At 43.4% G+C, this 22,240-nt stretch overlaps 2 protein-coding genes across 4 annotated transcripts in view; both read left to right on the forward strand.

Annotated features, from left to right (window-relative positions):
* The first annotated feature begins 1,424 nt into the window (after positions 1-1,424).
* Positions 1,425-11,238, forward strand: LOC115472860. 2 transcript variants are annotated; one of them, XM_030207327.1, is made up of 5 exons: positions 1,425-2,087; positions 3,886-4,271; positions 6,428-6,588; positions 10,039-10,171; positions 10,582-11,238. In XM_030207327.1, exons 1-5 carry the CDS (start codon positions 1,802-1,804, stop codon positions 10,759-10,761), a joined length of 1,146 nt encoding a protein of 381 aa, XP_030063187.1. In that variant the 5' UTR covers positions 1,425-1,801; the 3' UTR covers positions 10,762-11,238. The 2 variants fall into 2 exon arrangements, with proteins under 2 accessions (XP_030063187.1, XP_030063188.1); XM_030207328.1 differs by having other exon boundaries at positions 3,991-4,271.
* Positions 11,239-21,390: 10,152 nt separating this feature from the next.
* Positions 21,391-22,240, forward strand: part of KLHDC8B (kelch domain containing 8B) — a 135,888-nt gene continuing 135,038 nt past the window's right edge. For both annotated transcript variants that reach the window (XM_030207316.1, XM_030207317.1), the window contains exon 1: positions 21,391-21,575. The gene's annotated coding sequence lies outside the window, so the exon portion shown is untranslated. The remainder of the gene's footprint in view (positions 21,576-22,240) is intronic.

The raw sequence follows: 22,240 nt of genomic DNA on the forward strand, positions 1-22,240 counted from the left end.
TTCAATTACACCGATCCCATCCTAACACAGGGAATGCAAAACCTAGGAAGTTTAATAAAATAAAACCTCACGTTTGTTATTGTTTTTGAGGCAGCCATGGGCAAAGAAATTGTTAATTCTGTTTTAACTCTTCAGTTCTGTAAAGTGATGGAGGAATGCCATATGGTTTAGATTATTTAGAAGTTTAACGTTTGCCGGGCTAAAGGTTAGAAAGGTCAGAGAGAGAAACTTTCTTTGACCCCTTGTGAGTGATGGATGGTTAAGGCTAGTTCATAGATATTATTTTACCACATATGGGTGTCATTATGAACAAGGCATGTTGCAGACATACTGTAGTTTTAAAAGGATTAGTTTTAAAATGCTTAGAAGGAGATAGTGTAAGTGTAGATATTCCTGATGTTTAGATTTGTTTTATAAGGAATTTTGATTTCTGCTTATTTTAGAATATGTTTTATTCTGTGTAATTAATAAGTTTTGTTTCTATGTAGAATATCTGTTCAACTCAGTGTTACTTTACAAGTAAGACTGCAGTTGAAAAGGTCATCATCTGGTTTGAATTATCCACAGTCCTAGCTAGTTCAATGTATGAAGCTAATAGGTGAAAGAGGTCAGAAAAAGTCAACTTACTTCCTTGATGGATTATAGCAAAATGTAGGACTGTATGCCATTAAGCAAGACTGGCCCCTTAGCCCCTAAATGAACCTAAGTTAGTATGAAGTTGATTGGGAAACTGATTATGTGAATAATAATAAAATGCAAGAGTTCTGGTGCCCAATTGTCTAGCGTGAGAGGCCCCAGGTCATAGGTCAGTTTAGAAAATATCAAACCTATGTAACTGATATTTTGAAATATATGTATAGAAATGATTGGTTCAGACAGGGTAATTAATCTATTCTTTACCATCTGGAAAGTAAGGGGGGCTAGGAGGGGGTTAGAACTGTATATAACTGGGAGCAGAAGCAGCTTACGTCAGAAGAAGGAGCTGAGAAGGAGAGAAGAGAACTGAAGAGGACAGACAGAAGCCACAAAGAGCTGAGAAAGAGAAGAAGAGACTTAATGCTGATGTCCTACTTTGTTTGCTGGCAAATAAAGAAGATTTCTCCCTCATTCTGGTGTGTGCTGTTTGACTCCTGAAGTACCACAGATTCTGCTAACACTAGTGGTAATTCCTGCAACATTTTCAATAGCGATAGTACCGACTGTTCACTTGTCTATTAGATTGTAAGCTCTTTGAGCAGGGACTGTCTCTCTTTGTTAAATTGTACAGCGCTGGTAACCCTAGTAGCGCTCTAGAAATGTTACCGGTAAGTAGTAGTAGTAGCAATTGTTTTGATCTGACCAATATGGCGGTTGCGCAGGAAGGGTCGCTTCAGTTCTGTGACGTCATGCCGACTCCGGTGTTGAACATCTTTAGCCTCGCTATACCAGCCGAGCCGAGGCAAAAAGCAAGTGTGGCTGCGCCGAACCATCGCAGGGAGCAGAAGGAGCCGGCGGCAGTACCTACTTTCATCCCGATCGCGGACAAGGAAGAGACTGGACGACAGAGGATGGAGGGGAGATCGGTCCCCTGATCTCCCGAATGCGTGTGACTATGTTTAAAAAGTATTCAATGGTGCAGCACAGCAACACTGGTCTAAGCTCCTAATCTCCTTAAGAGCAGTGTCAGTGTCTGTGGTTAATGACCTAAAAAGCCCACATTGGTTCCTGTCTTAGAGATCATGCCACAAGGCTCTTCACAGTTCCATAAAGCAGAAACAAAGGCATTACAGTTGCATTAGAACAAGTATAAAGAAGTGGACCGATGGAGAAGAAAGAGAAACACAGGGAAGACTCTGCAAGCAAATTGAAAAAGAAAAGGAAAAATCACCTAGATGCAGAAGAAGTTGATAACGACCAGGAACGAAACAGCATTGACCTATGCCAGCCAGGGCTTGGAAAGGCTCTGCAAATTGCAAAACGGAAGTTAATTGTACACCTGGATCTAAACAACACCATTCTTGTGTCCGATGCAGTCACAAACCAAGGCCCAAGGTCAGCTTTAAACTCTTACCTAAGCACTGTTACCTGGGGAAAGATGAGTGAAACAGGTAAGATCTATATCTGATAATTAAAAAAAGAGCTAGACTGAGTGAAGATTGCAAGAGAATTTCGTTTCTTCCTTGTTCTCTGCCTGATTAATATTTCTTGCTCATATGGTCTGAACACTTCCTTAATCTGGTCAGCAATAGTGATGTATTTGCTAAAATAAGCCTTATAGCTTCCTAGTTTATACAGTTGCATTGGTTTGACACCAGAAGGCAGTTTGATACATGACAGTTTAGATGTACAGTTTCCTGTATATTGCATGAGATGATTACGAAGGGCACCATTAGGTGTGCGCCGAAGCCCATGGGAATAGAATGGGCCCCTTGTACCAAGCTGCTGTAAAAGGGGGCCTGCGGTGGCATTGCTGCGTGGATTTGCTGCACACCAAGGCCCCCTTTTCCCACAGCGGTTAAAAGGTTGTTTTCATCCCAGCATCCAGAAATGGCGCTGCGTCAATTCGTGGCCATTTCCAAAGAGAGTCCATACTGCCACCTGCACTAATCTGGTGGTAGAAAAATAAAAAATATTTTTGTTGTGCCAGAAATGGGAACTACTACGACTACTATTTAGCATTTTTATAGCGCTACAAGGCGTACGCAGCAATGGCAGTAGTTTCCATATGGCGCGTGACGTCACGGTAGCTCTACCACAGCATTGCAAAAGGGCCTCTTAGGACACTGCTAATCAGCAGTGCAGCTTTGTAAAAGGAGTCCTAATTTTTTTTTTTTTAATTTCAAGGGCCTTAGTTGTCCATTCCTTCTAAAATATGCTTTAACCCTCTTTTTTTGCCATAATGACAGATGCTCTTCCACTTCCAATTCTCACCTTCTTTCCCTATAGCCAGGACATTGCAAGAACCACTTTCTAACTATTTGGGGGGGGGGGGGGGGGGGACAGTTGGCAGTTTCACACCTACCTTTATTATTTATGCATGTATTTACAAGTTCTTTAAGGTAAGGCCGTACAGATTTGAAATGAAATATTTGCTATTTATTTATTTTTTAGGATTTATTTACCACTTTTTTGAAGGAATTCTTCACAGCAAGAATAAGTCAAACATAAGCAGTAGACAATTACAGCAGTAAAAATATTCAAATAACAATACAAAGTATGGCATAGTATACTGCTTACAATGTTGAAACAAGCCAAAGAGTCATGCTTTTGCCAAAAATGTTAGCATCAAGAACATTTAGAGGTCAGATAATTGCACAATATTTTTATTAATTGAAAAATTTCTAGAATTTTTCACAATTACACATTGCTTTACACTGTTTTGTTACAAATTGTGGTAAATAATTAAATCAGGCGCTTGACAGAAATTATGTGGTCCAGATATGATGTATATTCCTATTTTTCTTTAAATATTGCAGTGGCTGTCTATACTGAATACAGTTGTGTTGTATCTTTTATAACCAAATAAATACATAAATATACATACAATTATTTATTAGTGCATGTGGCTCTTTAAACAAAACCTGTGCAGCTTTCAGTGGAGGTGTGATTTATTATTTATTGAGGTTTTTTTTGTTATTGTTTGTTTTGTTGTACATTGTTCTAAGTCCTTTGATGTTAGAGCATTTCATAAAATTGAGTAAATAATTTGTCTCTGTGCTTGAGTATTTGTTTTGCTCCCTGTGTTGCAAATATTACTCTGAGTTGGGAAGTGTTTCTGGCTCACAAGTTGACTTTTTAACAAAAGAATGAAAAGACCAAAGAATCTATGAAATATGTGCATTTTCACAAGTCTGTATGTTTTGTCAAATTGAGAAGTTGTCTGAATTATGGTTGTTGGTGTTTCAGGTGAATGGCAGTGGTTGACTGATTCACTTTCGCTCTTGCCACCCTGCCAGGCTGCAGTTAATTATTATTCACAGTTTGGTCCTGAAACTGATTTTACCAACACAGCACCGGGACGGCATTTCAAGGATGTTTACACCGACCACCTGAGACTGCTGGAGTGGAGTGGTGAAGCGGATGAAGTGTTCTCCACCACAGGAGAAGATGGGAAAAGGTACCACTGGATCCTGCCCTCATTCTTCCATCTCCTAGAGAGCTTGCACCTGGAGGGGAGACACTTCACTGTGGTGCTACGAACATTCGGTACTGATCTTCCACGTGTTCTTCATTCCATCCGTTGCGCTTTGGAAGGACAACACCCCCATTTTCCTCATCTTCGTCTCGTATCGGTGAGTGTGTGCACTGTTGGTGGGCATCTGAGAGCACCAGTCAAATGAGGAATCCACAAAGTGAAGGTCTCTAGGAGTTCCTCCTGCTGATAACTCTAGATGTCCTGTTGGAGATCCCCATAGTAATAGCAGCTGCTCACTCAAACAGCGTCAGCAAAGAGTTTCCATTCTGTCCTGCCTTATCATCTCAGGAAGGATAATGTAACATATGACACTGCCCTTCTCTTGTTAGGAAAAATCCTATTCTGCTTTCCACCATTACCACCAGCTTATGGCATTTATGTAGGACCATATAAAATGCAAACTTTTCTGTTGGAGACCATTTTAGCCATTGTGGTATTCCTAGGTTTAGGACATCTTATGTATCTAGAAACTCAGAGACACATGGAGTGGAAGAGTAGCCTGGTGGTTAGAGCAGCAGGCTGACGATGCTGACAACTAGAAACTGAGGGCCAGATGCACAAAGGTGCCTGGAAAAGAACCATTCACTATTCCCACCACGGTAAAAATTACCGTGGTGGAAATAGTGAGCAATTCTCAAAAAAAAAAATTGCATGCAAATGAGTTGCATGGACTTTTGCCATGCAGCTTGGTAGGGAAGGCTGCTATGAAATGCACAGAGCATCTGCCCGCAAAGCTGTAAATGCCCAAAACAGCCCTCCGCAACATTTCATGGCTTTCATACACGCATACAAGCTGTGTGTATTGCTGATACAGAATAATTTTAAAGTGCTCACTTTGTGGCAGTCCAGAACTGGGAAGGTCGATGTAGGAGGCCGAGAAGCAGCATTAGCGAGAGAGAGACTCTCCCCCCCCTCCCCCCCCTTCCCCGGCTGACTGCCAGAGCTGAAGCAGCATAACTTTTTTTCCTTACCCCCCCCCCCCCCCCCCCACACACACACACGTCTCTGTTTAGGACCTTCACCATGTGCAGCTTTTTTCACAGAAACGTTTGCAGCTCAGGAGATGCTTAGGAGCCTAGTAAGAATTAAAGAGGTGCTTATTCGGGTGCCGAGAGGCGAGAGCTGCATATTGCGGGGCTGAGGCTGCGGCGGGGAGCCGAGAGTGGAGCAAAAGCGGTGGCAGCCAAGCCCCTTCCCCCGCTGTCCCAGCTCCAGCCGTTTAGCTACGCTGTGCGGAGCTGCAAGGGAGAGCCCAGCTGCACTAAAGTGACAAGATTCCACTGCTTGAGAGAATTACGGCTGCTCCAGACCTCCCATTAAATGTTGCTCGCTAAAGGTAGGAGGTCCTTGCTGTGCATCCCTCAAAATGCACATTTGATTGCCAGTGGAGTGGAGGAGTGGCCTAGTGGTTAGAGCACTGGTCTTGCAATCCAGAGGTGGCTGGTTCAAATCCCACTGCTGCTCCTTGTGATCTTGGGCAAGTCACTTAACCCTCCATTGCCTCAGGTATAGACTTAGATTGTGAGCCCTCCTGGGACAGATAAATATCCATAGTACCTGACTGTAACTCACCTTGAGCTAATTCTGAAAAAGGTGTGAGCAAAATCTAAATAAATAAACAGCTTATTTAAATATATTAGCATAGGATTCCCATTGCCTGTTGCCGCACACAATAAAAAGCATTCCCCGCTGGATAGCATGCTGGCTGAACTGGCTGGAACCGGTCAAAAACGTGTGTTGCTGGCCCGGTAAGTTTTGTGCATCGGGCCCTCAGAGACATAATTCATAATAGATGTACTGTCCTTGGTCAGGCCAGTGGTCCATGAAGCACAACATCCTGTCTCTCACAGTAGCCTGTGTGGGTCACTTGGCAGATCCCAGGAGGAGAACTCTGTCTGTTCAATGGACTGAAATGCATATTAACATTTAAATTTGTATAGTTTATTAGGTTGTTATGGGGGTGACGGAAAGGGTGTGTGTAAATGCTAGAAGGGGCAGCCCTTGCTGCATTGGGGCGCCCACAGTAACACCAGGGTGGCTAATGTAAATGCGGGTGACAAATATCGATGCTGGGTTACACTAATGTCTCTTCTCTGAGTGCCCAGAGGCTGTTAAAGAATCAGCTCTCATCATGTGGCAATGGGATGTCTATAAGGAGGCAATGAATTCAGCATTTGCCACCTAAGTGGCAACATTTTCTAAGTGTTCCTATCTGTTTCCTCTTCACTCTTTTTTTTTTCCCATTTTTTCAAGCTACCTGTAGACCAAATTCCAGGCCGAATACGGTGCAATAAGCGAGAAGTAATACTGAGTCGGGGTTGCGAGCAAGTTTCTACAAAACCAGATGCAAGAAATATTTACAGTTATTTCAGCTCCTTGGAGGGTATTGGGGGCTTCCAAGACCACTTTGACTGGTGAGAGCCAGAAGGAACATGAAGAAATAAGTTTGCAATGCTTTCTCCTGCGTCACGATGGGGGTGGGAGGCATGGACAAGGGAGCTGGGTGGTTAATTTTTTTTCAAACTTGCACATTCGGGGTTATGGTTCATTTTTAAAGCAAGTTTTACATGTAAAAGAAACCTTTTGTGAAAGTGTGCAGCCATTTACCCATGCTGAAAGATTGTCTAGGCATTCCTAGTTTAGGTAGAGCAGAGGTGGAATTGTGATGTGTGCACATGTTGTCTGAAATATATGGGGGGGGGGGGGGGGGGGGGGGGTGGGAGGGCACTAGGCCAACAGGGTGGGTGGGGGTAGGTTGCCCACTGGGCCAGGAACAGTATTTTTAGTGTTGGGGTGGTGGGGGGAGTCGGGAGGTTAGAGGTTCACCAGACGTACAGCCTCCTTGTGCCCTTGTGTCCAGGGAGTGGGGGGGAGGGAGAAGGCCACTGGGCCACCAGGGGGGGGGGGGGGGTCCAGGCTTTTTTTTTTGACAGCCTGGACCTGTCAAATAACTTCTGCAGGACGCACAGTGAAGTACCCCCATAATCAAAACTAATAGCACACATAAATTTACATGCTATTAGTTTTGATCATCAGGGCTTTAATTCCCCACACTGTTGCAGCGCTAATTTTTCAGCGCTGTTCGGAACAGCGTGGGGAATTTGATCGTCAGCCCCTAGGTGTCTTGGACTCTTCTCCAGGTGCCTTGCCATATTAATACCCCCTTTACACAGAAGTTAGATGCTCACACAGCTTAAAGTAATAAGCTGATAATTGATGTTAACGGGCAATAATTGTCACTTCCTGTTAGTTGGCGCTGATTGGCACCAATTGGCAGTTACTTTTGCAAACACAACTGCTAGGGGGTCATGGATTGGGGAAGGGTCCGGGTGGGCCCTGGGCATGCCCTGGACTTGTGCACGTGTTAGAGTATGCATGCATTCACATACCTCCCTGGTGTAAGTTAGACGTGGGAATCCACATATTGGCTGAACACGAAGATGCCTCAGGAAAGACAACAGAAGAAGGCTCAACACACCATGGACTTGAGATAAAACAGTCCTTTATTTTATTTATTAGGCTTTACCACCTTTTTGAAGGAATTCACTCAAGGTGGTGTATAGCAAGAATAAGCCAAACATAAGCAATAGACAATTACAGCAGTAAAAATATTCAAACAATACAAAGTATGGCATAGTATATTACGTGGAGGGGCATAATCGAAAGGGACGCCCAAGTTTTGCTGAGGACGTCCTCGCAAAATGTCCCGGTGGAGGGGTGGGGAAACCTGTATTATCGAAACAAGATGGATGTCCATCTTTCGTTTCGATAATACGGTCGGGTACGCCCAAATCCTGAAATTTAGGTTGTCCTTAGAGATGGTCGTCCCTAGACTTAGTTGTTTCTGATTTTCGGCGATAATGGAAACCAAGGACGCCCATCTCAGAAACGACCAAATGCAAGCCCTTTGGTCGTCCCCCTGACATGCCAGGACACCAACCGGGCACCCTAGGGGGCACTGCAGTGGACTTCATAAATTGCTCCCAGGTACATAGCTCCCTTACTTTCGGTGCTGAGCCCCTCAACCGCTCCCCCCAAAACCCACTACCCACAACTGTACACCACTACCATAGCCCTTAGGGGTGAAGGTGGGGGCACCTAGATGTGGGCGCAGTGGGTTTGTGGTGGGTTTTGGAGGGCTCACATTTACCACCACAAGTGTAACAGGTGGCGGGGGGATGGGCCTGGGTCCACCTGCCTGAAGTGCACTGCACCCACTAAACTGCTCCAGGGACCTGCATACCGCTGTGATGGACCTGAGTATGACATTTGAGGCTGGCAAAAAATATTTTTAAAGATGTTTTTTAGGGTGGGAGGGGGTTACTGACCACTTGGGGAGTAAGGGGAGGTCATCCCCGATCCTCTCCGGTGGTCATCTGGTCAATTCGGGCACCTTTTTGTGCCTTGGTCGTAAAAAAAACAGGACCAGGTAAAGTCGTCCAAGTGCTCGTCAGGGACGCCCTTTTTTTTCCCATTATGGGTCGAGGATGTCCATGTGTTAGGCACGCCCAAGTCCCGCCTTCTCTACACCTCTGACACGCCCCCATGAACTTTGGTCGCCCCCGCGACGGAAAGCAGTTGGGGACGCCCAAAATCGGCTTTCGATTATACCGATTTGGGCGACCCTGTGAGAAGGGCGCCCATCTTGCAATTTGTGTCGAAAGATGGGCGTCCATCTCTTTCAAAAATGAGCCTGTTAGTGTCAACACAATTGCGTATAACGTTTGAAAAATGTGCAAAGAACAAGGAGAGCAATATTCTTTTGTGCATTTTTCAAAAGTTGGTTCCCTTGACCCAGTTTGGATTTTCATTATGGTCTTTTTAAAGACCCCCTACATACACCCTTTGTACCGGTTCAGTCATATATTTTGGACAGACCTTTGCCAGACTCCTGAGGAAGGCACTCTGTTCCGAAACACGGTGCCGTGTTGAATCTTATGTTACAGCACTGGAAGAAGAGTATTTTGTTATATGCAATTAAAGGACTGTTTTATCTCAAGTCCCATGGGGCCCTGTTTACTAAGGTGCTCTAGTGTTTTTAGTGCACGTTAACGCTAGAGACATCCATAGGAATATATGGGTGTCTCTAGCATTAGCACACGCTAATTTTTAGCACACACTAAAAATGCTAGCGCGCCTACAGCTTGGTTTAGTAAACAGGGCCCACGGTGTGTTGAGCCTCCTTCTGTTTCCCTCTGTTTGTAAGTTAGACGTGTCAATACAGACCTGCGCTAACATTCTATAATGGCAGGTCTGCGTCCAAATGTTTGCCGAACTTTCTTGAATTAACTGCAAAGTGTCAGATTTTCCATGCTGGTTGTACACCTGTATTTCTGTCTCATAGGTTAACGCCCAGAGACAGCACGATCACATTCTTCACGTGCAGAGGTCAATACAGTGTAGAAACAACAGAAGATTATTATAATTAGAAGGAATATGTTTATATTTTGAATCCCATGTGAAGCATATTTAAGGCAGTACAGCTTTGAAACAGTTGCATAGATTCATCTGAGAGACTTGGCAAACACTGCTGTTTTCTACCACATCTTGCAGAGGGATCATTGTGATAAGAGCTGATATTTGTCTGTAATTGGACACATAATAATGAGGAAACAGAAAAAGATTCAGATAGGGGCTGAGTGAGCAGAGAGGCAAATTGATTCAACTGTTGTTTTTAAGAGGAAAACCTGATCTTTTATAAGCTTAGTATTTTGCAGTACTTGAACACAGTAACAACCTCTCGTAATAAAACTGCGTTGAAAATCGGCATGAGAGTTTTAATAAAATAAATGCAGTTTTTTTAAAAATGACGTGTCATTGGCATTACCCGAATCACTGCCCTACTGCCTTTGCTCATATTACAGGTGGGCTAGGAATCGGTTTACAAGCAAGGGTGGGAAGCCATTTTGGATCGACCCAGATGACATCAGCGTGCAGCATATCTTCATAGATGACAATATTCGTGCAGATGGCGATTATAACATCGTCTTTCCTCAGGTAGCTAAAGCATAACAGTGTTAATGCTTCAGTATTTTATCAGTACTAGGAGGATCTTTGCAGGTATTATTCAACAGAGGTCTCCTAAAGCTGCTGTTTATACTTCACTAACCCTAAAATAAAACTATGCATTGAGGTGTCCTCTAAAGGATGTTGAGAAGGAGAAAGGACTTTTAGTCCATCTTTCAAGTCAGTACTGATTTGATTTACATTGTCCATCTCTTATAGTTTCTGTTTTAAAAGCCATTATTATCTATCTGTGCTGGAAAACTGCAGACCTGTAACTGGATAAATGGGCTTGATGGCTGCAGAAGGTGCTTCGTTGATGACAGAGAGGACAGAGTAGCAGCTCGACACATTACAGTCCGTAAAGTGAAACTTATCCCATCTTCTTTGTTGGTTTGCTGCAGGTGTTTCTGAAGAGAGCAGATGGCCATATACGCACTGCCTTAGCCTCAGAATTGTACAACATCTGCCTAGTCCAGACCAACCTCCTGAGGGCCATTGCAGAGAAAAACTATTTTCTAGAGTGTGTGAAAGACTGTGAGGAAAAATATGACCGTTATATTGCTAGTTCTGAAACGGAGTAAGCCAAGAGCAAGGTGAAGAAGTGACTCATCTCATTACTTTTGGATTGACCAACTCTTGTAATAGTCTTCATGCACGGCTTCCAGTATTCCCTGTATTGGACCCAATTGGACTAGTCCGTGGCCTGGGGCCCAAAAAGCGAGATGCAGATCCATGAGGAGCCCACGTCACTGATGTTCCTTGTCTGATAGCATTTCTTTTCTTTTTTTATTTCTCAACTTTCACAAAAGAGGAAAAGCAAGAAATAAAATTTGCAAACGATTATTTGAACCAAGCAGGCCATGAAGACGAGGTCAGAGAACGTACATTACTGAGTTGTCATTCACATAATGTACTCTTTCATGAGGTTCCAAATTTGAAGGCATCACCCCACCCTGATGTACAACCTCATTCCTACTTAAAATACAAATCATTGTATTCCTCCAAAAGAGAGGATCAAGTAGCATGCTATTTTTTTTTCAGTAAAATGTCTAACAATTGGCATGTTTTTTTCCTTAATTGCTCTTAAAGAAGGAAGTGCAGATTTTAACACCATTACTTCTTAAGTTATATCAGTCATTGTTTGCAATAAGGCCAGACTTTAGTCCAAAATTCTTTAGTTCATGGACAGTAAAGTAACACATGAGCTAAGTTTCCATCCTTCATTTGACAGTTCCAGCATCATTGAGGAATCCACTGCCTTTGCACCTATATTGAAATCGTTCTTGTCTGATTTCCTTAGGAAATTGTACAGCCGTGCCATGACTATAAAAAGCCAGCATTAAATTAGGATCTGCTCTTCAAATTTTAATACTAGTCACGGGAGTCTAAACAGTTCTTGTGAGGCCTCGAAGGAGAGTAATTGCTTCTCTAAGGTGATGTCCACTAGTGGCCAAATTGCCAGTTGTTGCCACGTCTCCCATTTGTTAATTTTTTGTTCATGCATAGCTTGAGATTGAACCATATAAGTATCAAAATATGTCTTCCAGCTTGACTTGAGAATATCTCATCTAAAATTAACAGCAGCACCTTGTGTGTAGTGTCACTCTTTAAGATTCTCCTGAAAGGTTTAGTGAGGCAAATACCAATTATACGGTTTGGAGGATGCGGTTTAAACATTTCCGTCTCCAGTATCACTCAACAGGTTCCACTTCATTTCCTTCTGCTAAATGGTACTGGTAAAAGTCAAGGAACCTAACCCAGAGCAGTGGGCTGAGAACAGGGGAGCCTGGTTCAAATCTCGCTGCAAGTCATGTACCCTCCATTGCCTCAGGTGCAAAGTTAGGGCCCGTTTTCCTAAGCTGCAGTAAGCCCAACGTGGGCTTACGGCTTGCTAAACAGGAAGTACCGCCGGGCTACTGCAGCAGCCCAGCGGTACTTCCCACCCCTAGTGTACGGCACTGCTGTTACCGCTGGGTACACTCCAGCGTTATAAAAATAAATATATTTTTGTAGCGCTGGAGTGTACCCAGCGTTAATCGGGCAGTGCCGCACGCTGCCCGGTTACCGTGGGGGCCCTTAACACCACCTCAATGGGTGGCGGTAAGTGCTCCACCTCCAAAATGGCCGCACAGCAAGTGCTTTACTTGCCGCACGGCCATTTCCTGCAGGAAAGAGCGACTTCCCCTTTTACCTGCTGAAAAATACGCGCCGACGCCAGCGCAGGCCCTTTTTTTGCTGCAGCTTGGTAAAATTGTAATCCCTCCAGTTCCTGGATGTGGACCACTTCAATAATTTTTGGGTATGCAGTGTATATGTAAACAAACATTCTCAATATTTCCCCTTCCAACAGTCATAAATAACAGTCTGATCACTAAAAAACCAACCTGTTCAAAAAGGCATACCACAATGATCTATCCTAAATTCCAGATAACGAAACTTATACCAGAATACCAGAACTGGACAAAACTGAACCCTTGATACTTGACTGCTTAAAGTACTCTGTCACTTATGAACTTAAATGCAATACCACTCTGTATTTCTCATTCCGATAATGGCGATCGCCACTACGGCATAATGTAAGCCACATTGAGCCTGCAAATAGGTGGGAAAATGTGGGATACAAATGCAACAAATAAAAAAATAAATAGTACATAATTCTATTCTTTGTACTTTATTCTGCCATAGAAACTTTGAGATTAGTGTATTTATGGTTTTAGTTAGAATTTAGGAGTCATGAAACAGTGGCAATAATGTTGTAGAGACCCCTCCCAAAAAAGTCAGTGTGGGGGAACATGTTTGATGTGGGGCTGAAATAGAACATATAATCTTTAGTCAGTGGGTATAAGATCCTTCACACATCACATAACCTGTGGACACTGCAGAGTGTCAGTCTTCTGTGCTGCCATATATTTAACTACCCTACCCTTAGATTACCTACCTGACAAACTGTTGAGCGGGGTGGGGTGTTGAATCCCCTCCCATGATTAAGGGTATGTCATTGGTTTAAAGAAGAAGAGTTGAAAGGGGTTGCTGTAGCTCTGTTTGGCACATAGATATTGAGTACTCATATTTTATTCCCACTTACTACTAATATTAGTAGGACCCATCATCCTTCGGTATCAGATCTTTGACATAAGATCTCAGCACTCAAGGACTTGACCAGCAGAACAGCTGCTTCTGCAGAAAATGCGCTTATTTCAAAGCAATACCCTTCCAACTGGGTGTTGTCAACCCAATCCTCGGGTCACACTCAGCCAGTCAAGTTTTCAGGATATTCACAAGGAATATGCACGAGAGAGATTTCCATACACTGCTTGCTTCCTTGGTATGCAAATCTAGCTCATGTATATTCCTTGTGGATATCCTGAAAACCTGATTTGCTGGGTATGCCTAGAGGACTGCTTTAAATGTACAGGACTTGTGAAAGTGGAGCTGCATCTCATGGAGGAGAACTCTATCAGATATCTTAGCGCCTTCTTACTTTGGATAGGGCGGTTTAAGCCATTCAATTTCGACAGTATTTTGAAATTAACCATATTCAGTGTACAACAAGAAGATTCTAAATACTGTCAGCATACTCTACACACACTCCTCACTTCCACCAAACAACACAAAACATCCACATGCATACATAATAATGAGAAACGTCAACCAGGTCTGTATGGGTTTCCTTGCCCTCATGGTGGCTCTCTGCAGTGGGCCATCATATGCTTTCATCTTCTGCCACACATTCTGTCTCATCCAGCATAATGCAAGCAGTCAATTTGTTTTGTCCATATAACTAATACTTAGCCATATCAACTCTACACCATCTCTTTGTCTGTTCCTTGGCTTCAAACAAGGTAGTACATGTCCTACTGGAGCCTTAGATAACCAGCTAAAGAACATTATCACTCTCTAGCCTTCAAGCGCTGCTGTGGGAGGACCCTCCCAACAATTCTGTCATCCGTAGCACTGCAGCTCATCTGGGTCCTCTTAGGTTTTGGTAATACTCCAGTGAGCCACCTTCCTCCGGGTTTGGGTATTATAACCTGTATGGTCTTATGTCTTTAATTGTTATAGCACCAAAAATCATTTCTTCCTTTCTGCTGTCATCCTGGCCAAGTCAAACACAATCTTAATTTTGATTCTATTGACTAGAAGAGGAGACTTAGTCTTGCTAAATGTGAGAATTTCTGTTACTTGCAGTTAATACAGCAATTTCACCACTACAGGGTGTGGGGGTCTGGAGCAAGTGCATGCCTAGACAGAACCTGATGGACCCACTTGAGTTCCACGATCTTATCAATAGTCCGTACAGGTACCTTCTCTAAGAAGGTAACGGGGTGGAGAAGTAGTCTACAGGTTAGAGCAGTGGGCTGAGAACCAGGAAAATTCAGTTCAAATCACACTGTGGCTCCTTGTGATCTTGGGCAAATCACTTCATCCTCCATTGCCTCAAGGACAAACTTAGTATTGTGAGCCCTCTGGGAACAGGGAAGGTCGTAGTGACTTTGAGCTACAACAGAAAAAGTTACGAGCTAAATCCAAATCCCTTCCCTTCCTTCTGGCAGTGTTAATATACAGATGTTACTTTTTCCTTGCCTGTTTGCTAAGTCCTCAACCATAGAACATCAATTTTGCTGCATTTTCTGGAGTCTTTCCTACCAAACGTCTTCCAGGTTCAGCTGTCTCCATCACTTCCACTTTCTCTTGATGTTCTAAGTGATCAGGTTCTGCACCTCTGATTGTATTTATCTAACGGTGTTGTGATTCTGTGATTTCATCTGCTCTACTCTCGATTTCTGCCAGTCCTGGCTCCAGCTGTATCTCTTCTTTTTACTTCTAGCCATTTTCTCTGGGGAAGGAGGATCGTGTTTCACCATTTTAGTTCTAAGTGAGATTGCAATCACAGCCTTATGTTTTTTTCCAGTTGACATCCCTCATGTTCTCTAAGTAGCACTTGGACCACTGAAAATTAAGGGCAAAACTTGTGGCATCAATTCTACTTCAGTAGGGCCATGGGGAAGCTCTAGACATGTCCACCCACTGCAAGGCTTGAGTTCCTCTGCCCCCCCCCCCCCCCCTCCAATTGCTGGATTTTCTTGGTTTTAATTTTCCCTTTAGGGCCCTCAACCTTGGGTAGAATGGAGAAGCAAGCATGAGCTGGGAATCAAATCCAACCTTCCCAGTTATGAGCACTGGGTCATATGCGGTATAATAATGATCTTCTTAAATGAGTTGTTATTAAAAAAAAAAAAGTTTTTAAAAGTGAAACAATTTGGTAATGGAATTCCAGGGATCTGCTCTGCTTGGAATCCAATTTAATAATAGGCATGTATTCCTACCTTAGTCATGTTAAATAAGCCTGTTTTATGAACTCTGGGATGTGGAATACAAATATCATTACAAATAAATAAACAGCACATATAGTTGCAATTGTAATTTAAAAGGAGCTTAATTCAAAACACACACTTCTGGTTTGCTGCCTACCAGCTCTTAGGAGCTCCTTCAATTCTTTGATATGCATTAGGTGAAGAGGCTGAGCTGCAGGCTGTGCAACCACTGCTGTGTCGTATGTGAAAGCAATTAATGTGATTTAAAGCTTTTCTTACAGAGCCCTGTGCACAGACAGGAGCTCTCTTTTGCATTAGTGGCATCTGTGTTAAAAAAACCAAAAACTGTATAACCATAGATATTATCTTCTGATTTTTAAACCCGCATCCTGTGGCAGCGTTGGCTGGCAGTTTCCAGTGAGACTGTATCCCTAATGCAGTGTGTGTTTTTCTCAGGGCTTTTTTTGAGGGGGTACTCGGGGGGGTACTGAGTACCGGCACCTTTTCCAGTGTCTGCTAAAATTAACCCATGGACCACAAGTTTTAATGAAAGAGCTCAGGCTCTACACACCAATTCTGCCATGTCACAGATTCTGTGACTGGTTGCAGGGGGCCTGGCTATTGTGGGGTGAGTCCCTCAGTGATCACCCCACCCCTGAAGGGTGGCCTGGCATTTGAGTACCGGCACCTTTTTTGCTAGAAAAATTGCACTGGTTTTTCTAGGCTTTTGCCCACACATATGTCTAAGAGCGCTGAGCCTACTTCCAAACTCAGGTTTTCCTCCCTGGTACTGCAGTTCATGACCTGTCACACCAGCACCCTGTAAAACAAGAAGGCAGACGATCCGCAAACTCCAACGTGGAAGCAAACAAGCGGATGATCAAGGTGATGCTCTGTTTTTCAAAAGCATGAAACGGGGACCAGATCAGATGTCTTCAGCCTGCTAAGAGCCCCTGTCACAGCCCTAGTGGGCGAAACATAGTCTGTGTTGGGCGTTTTTTTAGAATAAAGTCGTACACTACACCTTGATTGATCCACTTCTGTTTACACCAGCACCCTGTAACAGTTCCCAGCCCTGAAGGAGGAGCGACAGCAATGGTCCTTGTATTGCGAGAGTGGCCTTACAGGTTCTGAGTCCAAGGGGCCATCTTCATTGCTATTAGTTGTTGGCATGTAGGATGAGTATAAGTGGTGCATACTTCGAGGCACCAGTTGGTAGAATTACCTTCTAAATCATTTAAGGAAGGCATGTGGATTGTTGCCACCTGGATCTGGGCTTTTCCAAATCACCCACATGGGCCACTGCCAGGCAGGATGCTGTCTTTGATGAAGGGCTGGTGCAATAGAGTAAAGTGGGGTAAGGATGGGGGAGGGGGCTGACGTTTGAAGGATACCAAAATCTGCCGAGAGTACCATGCTGATCTGTTCTGCCAGCCCTGGCAAGAGGAGAAGGGCAGGGTCAGCACCAGTGGACTCCAGGAGGAAACTCATGTTCTGATGCCATCTAGTGCCGCTTTCCTCTCATGAAACCAGGTTTTAGAGAAGTAGTACATTGCAGAGAAATTAGAGTTGATAAGGTCATAAATCATAGCCACCTTTTTGCACAGGGGACTGAGATATGCTCTAGAAGGTAGGGCTGCTCGGCACAATGAACTTTGCAAGACTTGGTTAACAGTAAGGGGCAAGGAGTAAGGAAAGGGAGTAGCAGAGATCCAGGAGCGGAGAAGAAAGATCGGGAGCCAGAGCAGGGGCAAAAAGAGGAGAGATCAGGAGCTGATGGGCAGGAGACAGTGGGGCTCAGACACAGGCATTGAGCAGCACCACTCACTGCAGGAGGTAACATACGAGACTGGAGTCTTGCACTGGAGTTCCTTCTTGCAACATGGCTATGAAGGTAGGTTAGTGGATGTAGCCGGGGGAGGGGGGGAAACAAGTTTTGGCTCTGTCCAGGCTTTGATGGACTATTGTTCTGACCCAACATGGAGCATTTTATGTTCTTGTTTGAATAAAAGAGCAATCACCTGACACTTCCCCAACTGTCTGCTTTTCCTGGTCTGTCAACTGCACCCTAGGGCCCTTTTTTCCTGCAGGTGAACTGGGTTTTTGCCTAAAGTGCTAAAATTTGGGTGGCAGGAACCTCTCCCCCACAAAAAAAAACCTCCAGTTACTAACAGCCCACTTTTACGGAAAACATGATATTGCACATGTTTTCCAAACACACAGGTTGATCTTGTGCCAGCCTACAAGTTTTTGAAATGCTGTTGATGTCAGTACAGGGCTACCCAAGGAGCCCATCCTGGCAGTGACTGAAGAGAGGAGAAGGACCCTGGATTAAAGAGTTTCAGCGATACAGTAGAGGGCGCCACAATATTAAAAAATATTGGATAAACGGCAACAGGAATTTGTAACAAAGAAATTAAACCAGTGGTAGGGAAATGCTTCAATGTGACTTTCCTGCCCTGGTTTTTATTCCACTCCAAGCACCTATTTAGTCGTTCTGTGAAATGTTCAGCCCCCATGTTCTTTATACTGCTCATTGCCACCTGATTTTAATATCTTAATCTCCAGTTTAATAAAGGCAAGAGACATTTGTTTGCTTTTTTTAAGAATTCTGAATTACACAAGAATGAAATACTTTATTAGAAAATCTGAGTTCCTATAGTAGAGACAACCTATGATGCCCATCTTATTCAGAGTCACTGGATTAGTAGTTGTGAATGCAGATTTGTACCAGTATTGTGTTATACTCAGGGGCGTAGCTAGGTGGGGCCACGGGGGCATGGGCCCCCGCAGATTTAGCCCCCCTGCTTTCACCCCCCCCTCCTGCCGCCATCAGGTACCTTTGCTGGCGGGAGTCCCCAACCCCCACCAGCCGAAGTCCTCTTCAGCACTGGTCTCCGGTGCGACAGCAAAGGTACCTAGCGGTGGCAGGGGAGTGTTGGCAGTGGCGGGAGGGGGGTCGAAAAGGATGGGGGAGGGGTGGTGGCTAAAATGTGCCCCCTCACCTCTGGCTCTGGACCCCCTCCCGCCGAAGTCTGGCTACGCCCCTGGTTATACTAACTTGGGGTTTTCATTCTGTTGTGTATTTATTCTGGAAGGAAATGGTAGGTGAGCATGAAGAAAAAGTATTCTGGAGATGCCTGGGTGATGTCTACTCTGGAGTGGGTTAACTACAGGCTCGTGTCCTCCGTTTTGGTTAGTAATAAGAGATACAGCAGCCCCAAGCACTGAGGCACTGTTTAATAATAATGATACTTATTTTTTATAGTACTGCTTTGATTAATATTTATTTATTTGGATTTATTAATTTCCTTTATGAAGAAGATTCACCCAAGGCAGTGTACAGCAGGTACAGTTTTAACATCAAACTTACAATTTTGATAACAGCATAACATTAGTAAAATGAACAAGTATAAACAAATACAATGAAAGAGGAAAACCTGAAAACAGCAAATTGAAACCTAATAATAGGACCACTGTGGAACAGGATCAAAAATGCACACATGAAATTCAGATAACAGAGATATAATATGATGTAAGCATAATAGTGATGGAATATCTAACAAGCACACAAAATTAAAACTTGGATGTTGAAGGAGTGATGTTTATTTTGTATTATAGTGTGTGGGGGAGGCAGCTTTACACTGTATATTTTATTTTGTGTTGAATGTTTTTTTAAATATTGGTATGTATTTAAATAACTCCAGCCCCAAAGAGATTAGGAACAGGAGACAGAGGGTAATATTATAACTGGTCGCCTGGATTGAGGGGGCAAAACGGTGCTTACTTGCAGCCTATTTTCTAAAGACACAGATGACTGGCACACATCCTGCAGAAATCACGGGTAAAACAAGGCCTTAAATACATGCAGTCACACATATTTTATGAAGTTACACACACACATATGACTTAGCCCTACAATGACATGCCCTAGGTCACAGGGCAGAAGTAGATTTCAGTCCTGGTTCTCACCCCATTTTTCTAACCATCAGGCCCCTTCTCCCTAATAAAGGTGCTCTAGACGTGTGAAAGGAAGTACATAAGTATTGCCATACTGGGAAAGACCAAAGGTCCATCGAGCCCAGCATCCTGTTTCCAACAGTGGCCAATCCAGGTCACAAATACCTGGCAAGATTCCAAAAATGTACAAAACATTTTATACTGCTTATCCCAGAAATAGTGGATTTTCCCCAAGTCCATTTAATAACGGTCTATGGACTCTTCCTTTAGGAAGCCGTCCAAACCTTTTTTAAACTCCGCTAAGCTAACCGCCTTTACCACATTCTCTGGCAATGGATTCCAGAGTTTAATTACACGTTGAGTGAAGAAAGATTTTCTCCGATTCATTTTAAATTTACTACATTGTAGCTTCATCGCATGCCCCCTAGTCCTAGTATTTTTGGAAAGCGTAAACAGACGCTTCACATCTACCCGTTCAACTCCACTCATTATTTTATAGACCTCTCATATCTCCCCTCAGCCGCCTTTTCTCCAGGCTGAAGAGCCCTAGACACTTTAGCCTTTCCTCGTAGGGAAGTCATCCCATCCCCTTTATGATTTTCAATTCAGCAAGATTTCCCACTGTTGTAAATAAATTGGATCCTTAGGAAATTCTAAATACTGTACAAATGGACCCTCAGCGAGTTCTAAATAAATTGGCCCCTCAAGAAGTTCTAAATACTGTAGACCTTCCTGAGGGTCCATTTGTACAGTATTTAGAACTTCTTGAGGGGACAATCTATTTAGAACTTTCTAAGGATCCATTTGTAAATAGATTGGACCCTCAGGAAGTTTTAAATAGATTGGACTCTCAAAAAAGCCAGCTGCCCTTTCCTTTGGATGCACACGTGAAACGCCTACATCACAAGACCTGTTCATTTTAACCGGTATGCACACGTATTCACATGGAAGCAGATTCATTATCACAGAGAAACTTACAATGCTACCATGTGCCAGGAAATGTATATTTTTACAGTGTTTACACGTTCACTGAGAAAGCAAGTGATCCTAGGCAAGGACAACCGTGCAAAGATATTTTTCTTTCTATAAAGAATTACTACCGATGTAAATATAGATGTGAATTCACACTTCTACGTGGCTGTAGCACAGATAAGTGTATCGATCTTTATGTGTCATAGCTCTGTCAAAAGATGCGGCTGTTACATTAACGGAGTGCATTGTGAGGTTTTGGGATTTCCTTCAGAAACAGATAACATTGTATGCATGTTCACATGTGCATGCAGACACTTGTCCCACTGGTGAATAAAGTCATTTAAAAAAGGGAAAAGATGTGGATAGTGACAGTTTTTAAGTGATTTTTAATGAGTGCACACACAATTAAAAGACTCCAATTTACCCACGGGATTCCCTGTCTTCCACAGCAATGCCATCTTCTGCATTAGCAAACCCAGGGGTAATCAATTTGTGCAGCCCTCAGAGTGATAAGAGAGCCAGTGCATTAGACAAGCGATAGCTCTTTTTCTCTGGGGTGGGTAAGAAAGGAGACTTCCTCAAATGTATTAGTAAGCCCAGAAAGAGGGGGGAAACTCCACCCAGCTTTCCCAAAGCACTACCATTGTTGGATCCAGAAATTCTGCTAGAATAGAAGATATGAAGTCTTAGCAGGAAAGTGTAAGCGTAAAGAGAACTCAGAATCCCCTCATCGCATCAGAAATGAGCTGCCACTGTATTCAAAAGACCCATCTGCAGGTACACACTGAAAAGATAGCATGCATGTTGCTGCTTCTATTAATCAAATGGTAGGTGTAGGAACATTAAGGGTTAATCCAAGGAGTGATCTCCTCCTCCCCCTTCTTATGCTGAGACTGAGCCAGCCAGAAAGCAGGAAGGTGAAGAGAGGGGTGGGAGCAGGAGGGAACCAGAGCTGTACAAGTATCCAGGCAAGAGAGAGGCAGAGCATCTTAGAAGGCTCTCGTGTGCTCATCACTCTCCGGAAACCTGTATCCCTCAACTTGGGAGTCCAGATGTGCACAAGGGAAAGGCTGGCAGGGGAATCTCCCTTTGCAAAGAACTTGTCACCAAAAAGTACTATGCAGAAGCAGGAGAGACTAACCTTCGAGGTGAGTCTTCCAGCACTATTCTGGGATGTTGGGGAAATGGGATTGAGGAAAAGACAGGCACAAATTTCCCGTGCTTCCTATTTTCACTGGTTGGTGCTACCTAAGTACACGGGAAGTTTGAGATCAGAAGAGGGGAAAGTCGAATTTTCCAAACGGTACATATACTAGGAGGTTATTATGCTATTTATTCAAAATCTGCTTGGCTAATAGCAAGAGAGCTGCTTTAAAAATAAGTGACTCTGTAACTCTGGAAAATGCACCATACAGAAGGAAGCAGCTCTGGTATGGGTGGCAACCTCTGGTTTATGCTTCTGCTCCAGTTTGAAACATTGATGCTGAAACTCTTGGCTGCTGACGAGAGAATCTCTTGTCAGAGATGAAGGGTTTACAGGGGATTGTTTTCAAGGCTGTCCTTCATAATAGTCCCTGATCTTAGTTGCAGGGAATCCATAATGCTCTAGTTTGGACTATCTTTTAACTTTCTTTCACGCTTGAGGAAAGAAAGCTAAGTTTAAAACCTTAGGAGCGCTGATATTTCTGCCTGAAGAGTTTATTTATAGGTATATGTGTGTGTGTGTGTGTGTGTATGTTGCTCATTAACTTAATATATATTAAGTTAATGAGTAAAATGCTTAAATGTCTCCTAATTGGAGATGTCACAGCCA

This window comes from Microcaecilia unicolor, chromosome 6 (genome assembly GCF_901765095.1).
Source record: "Microcaecilia unicolor chromosome 6, aMicUni1.1, whole genome shotgun sequence".
NCBI classification, from domain to species: domain Eukaryota; kingdom Metazoa; phylum Chordata; class Amphibia; order Gymnophiona; family Siphonopidae; genus Microcaecilia; species Microcaecilia unicolor.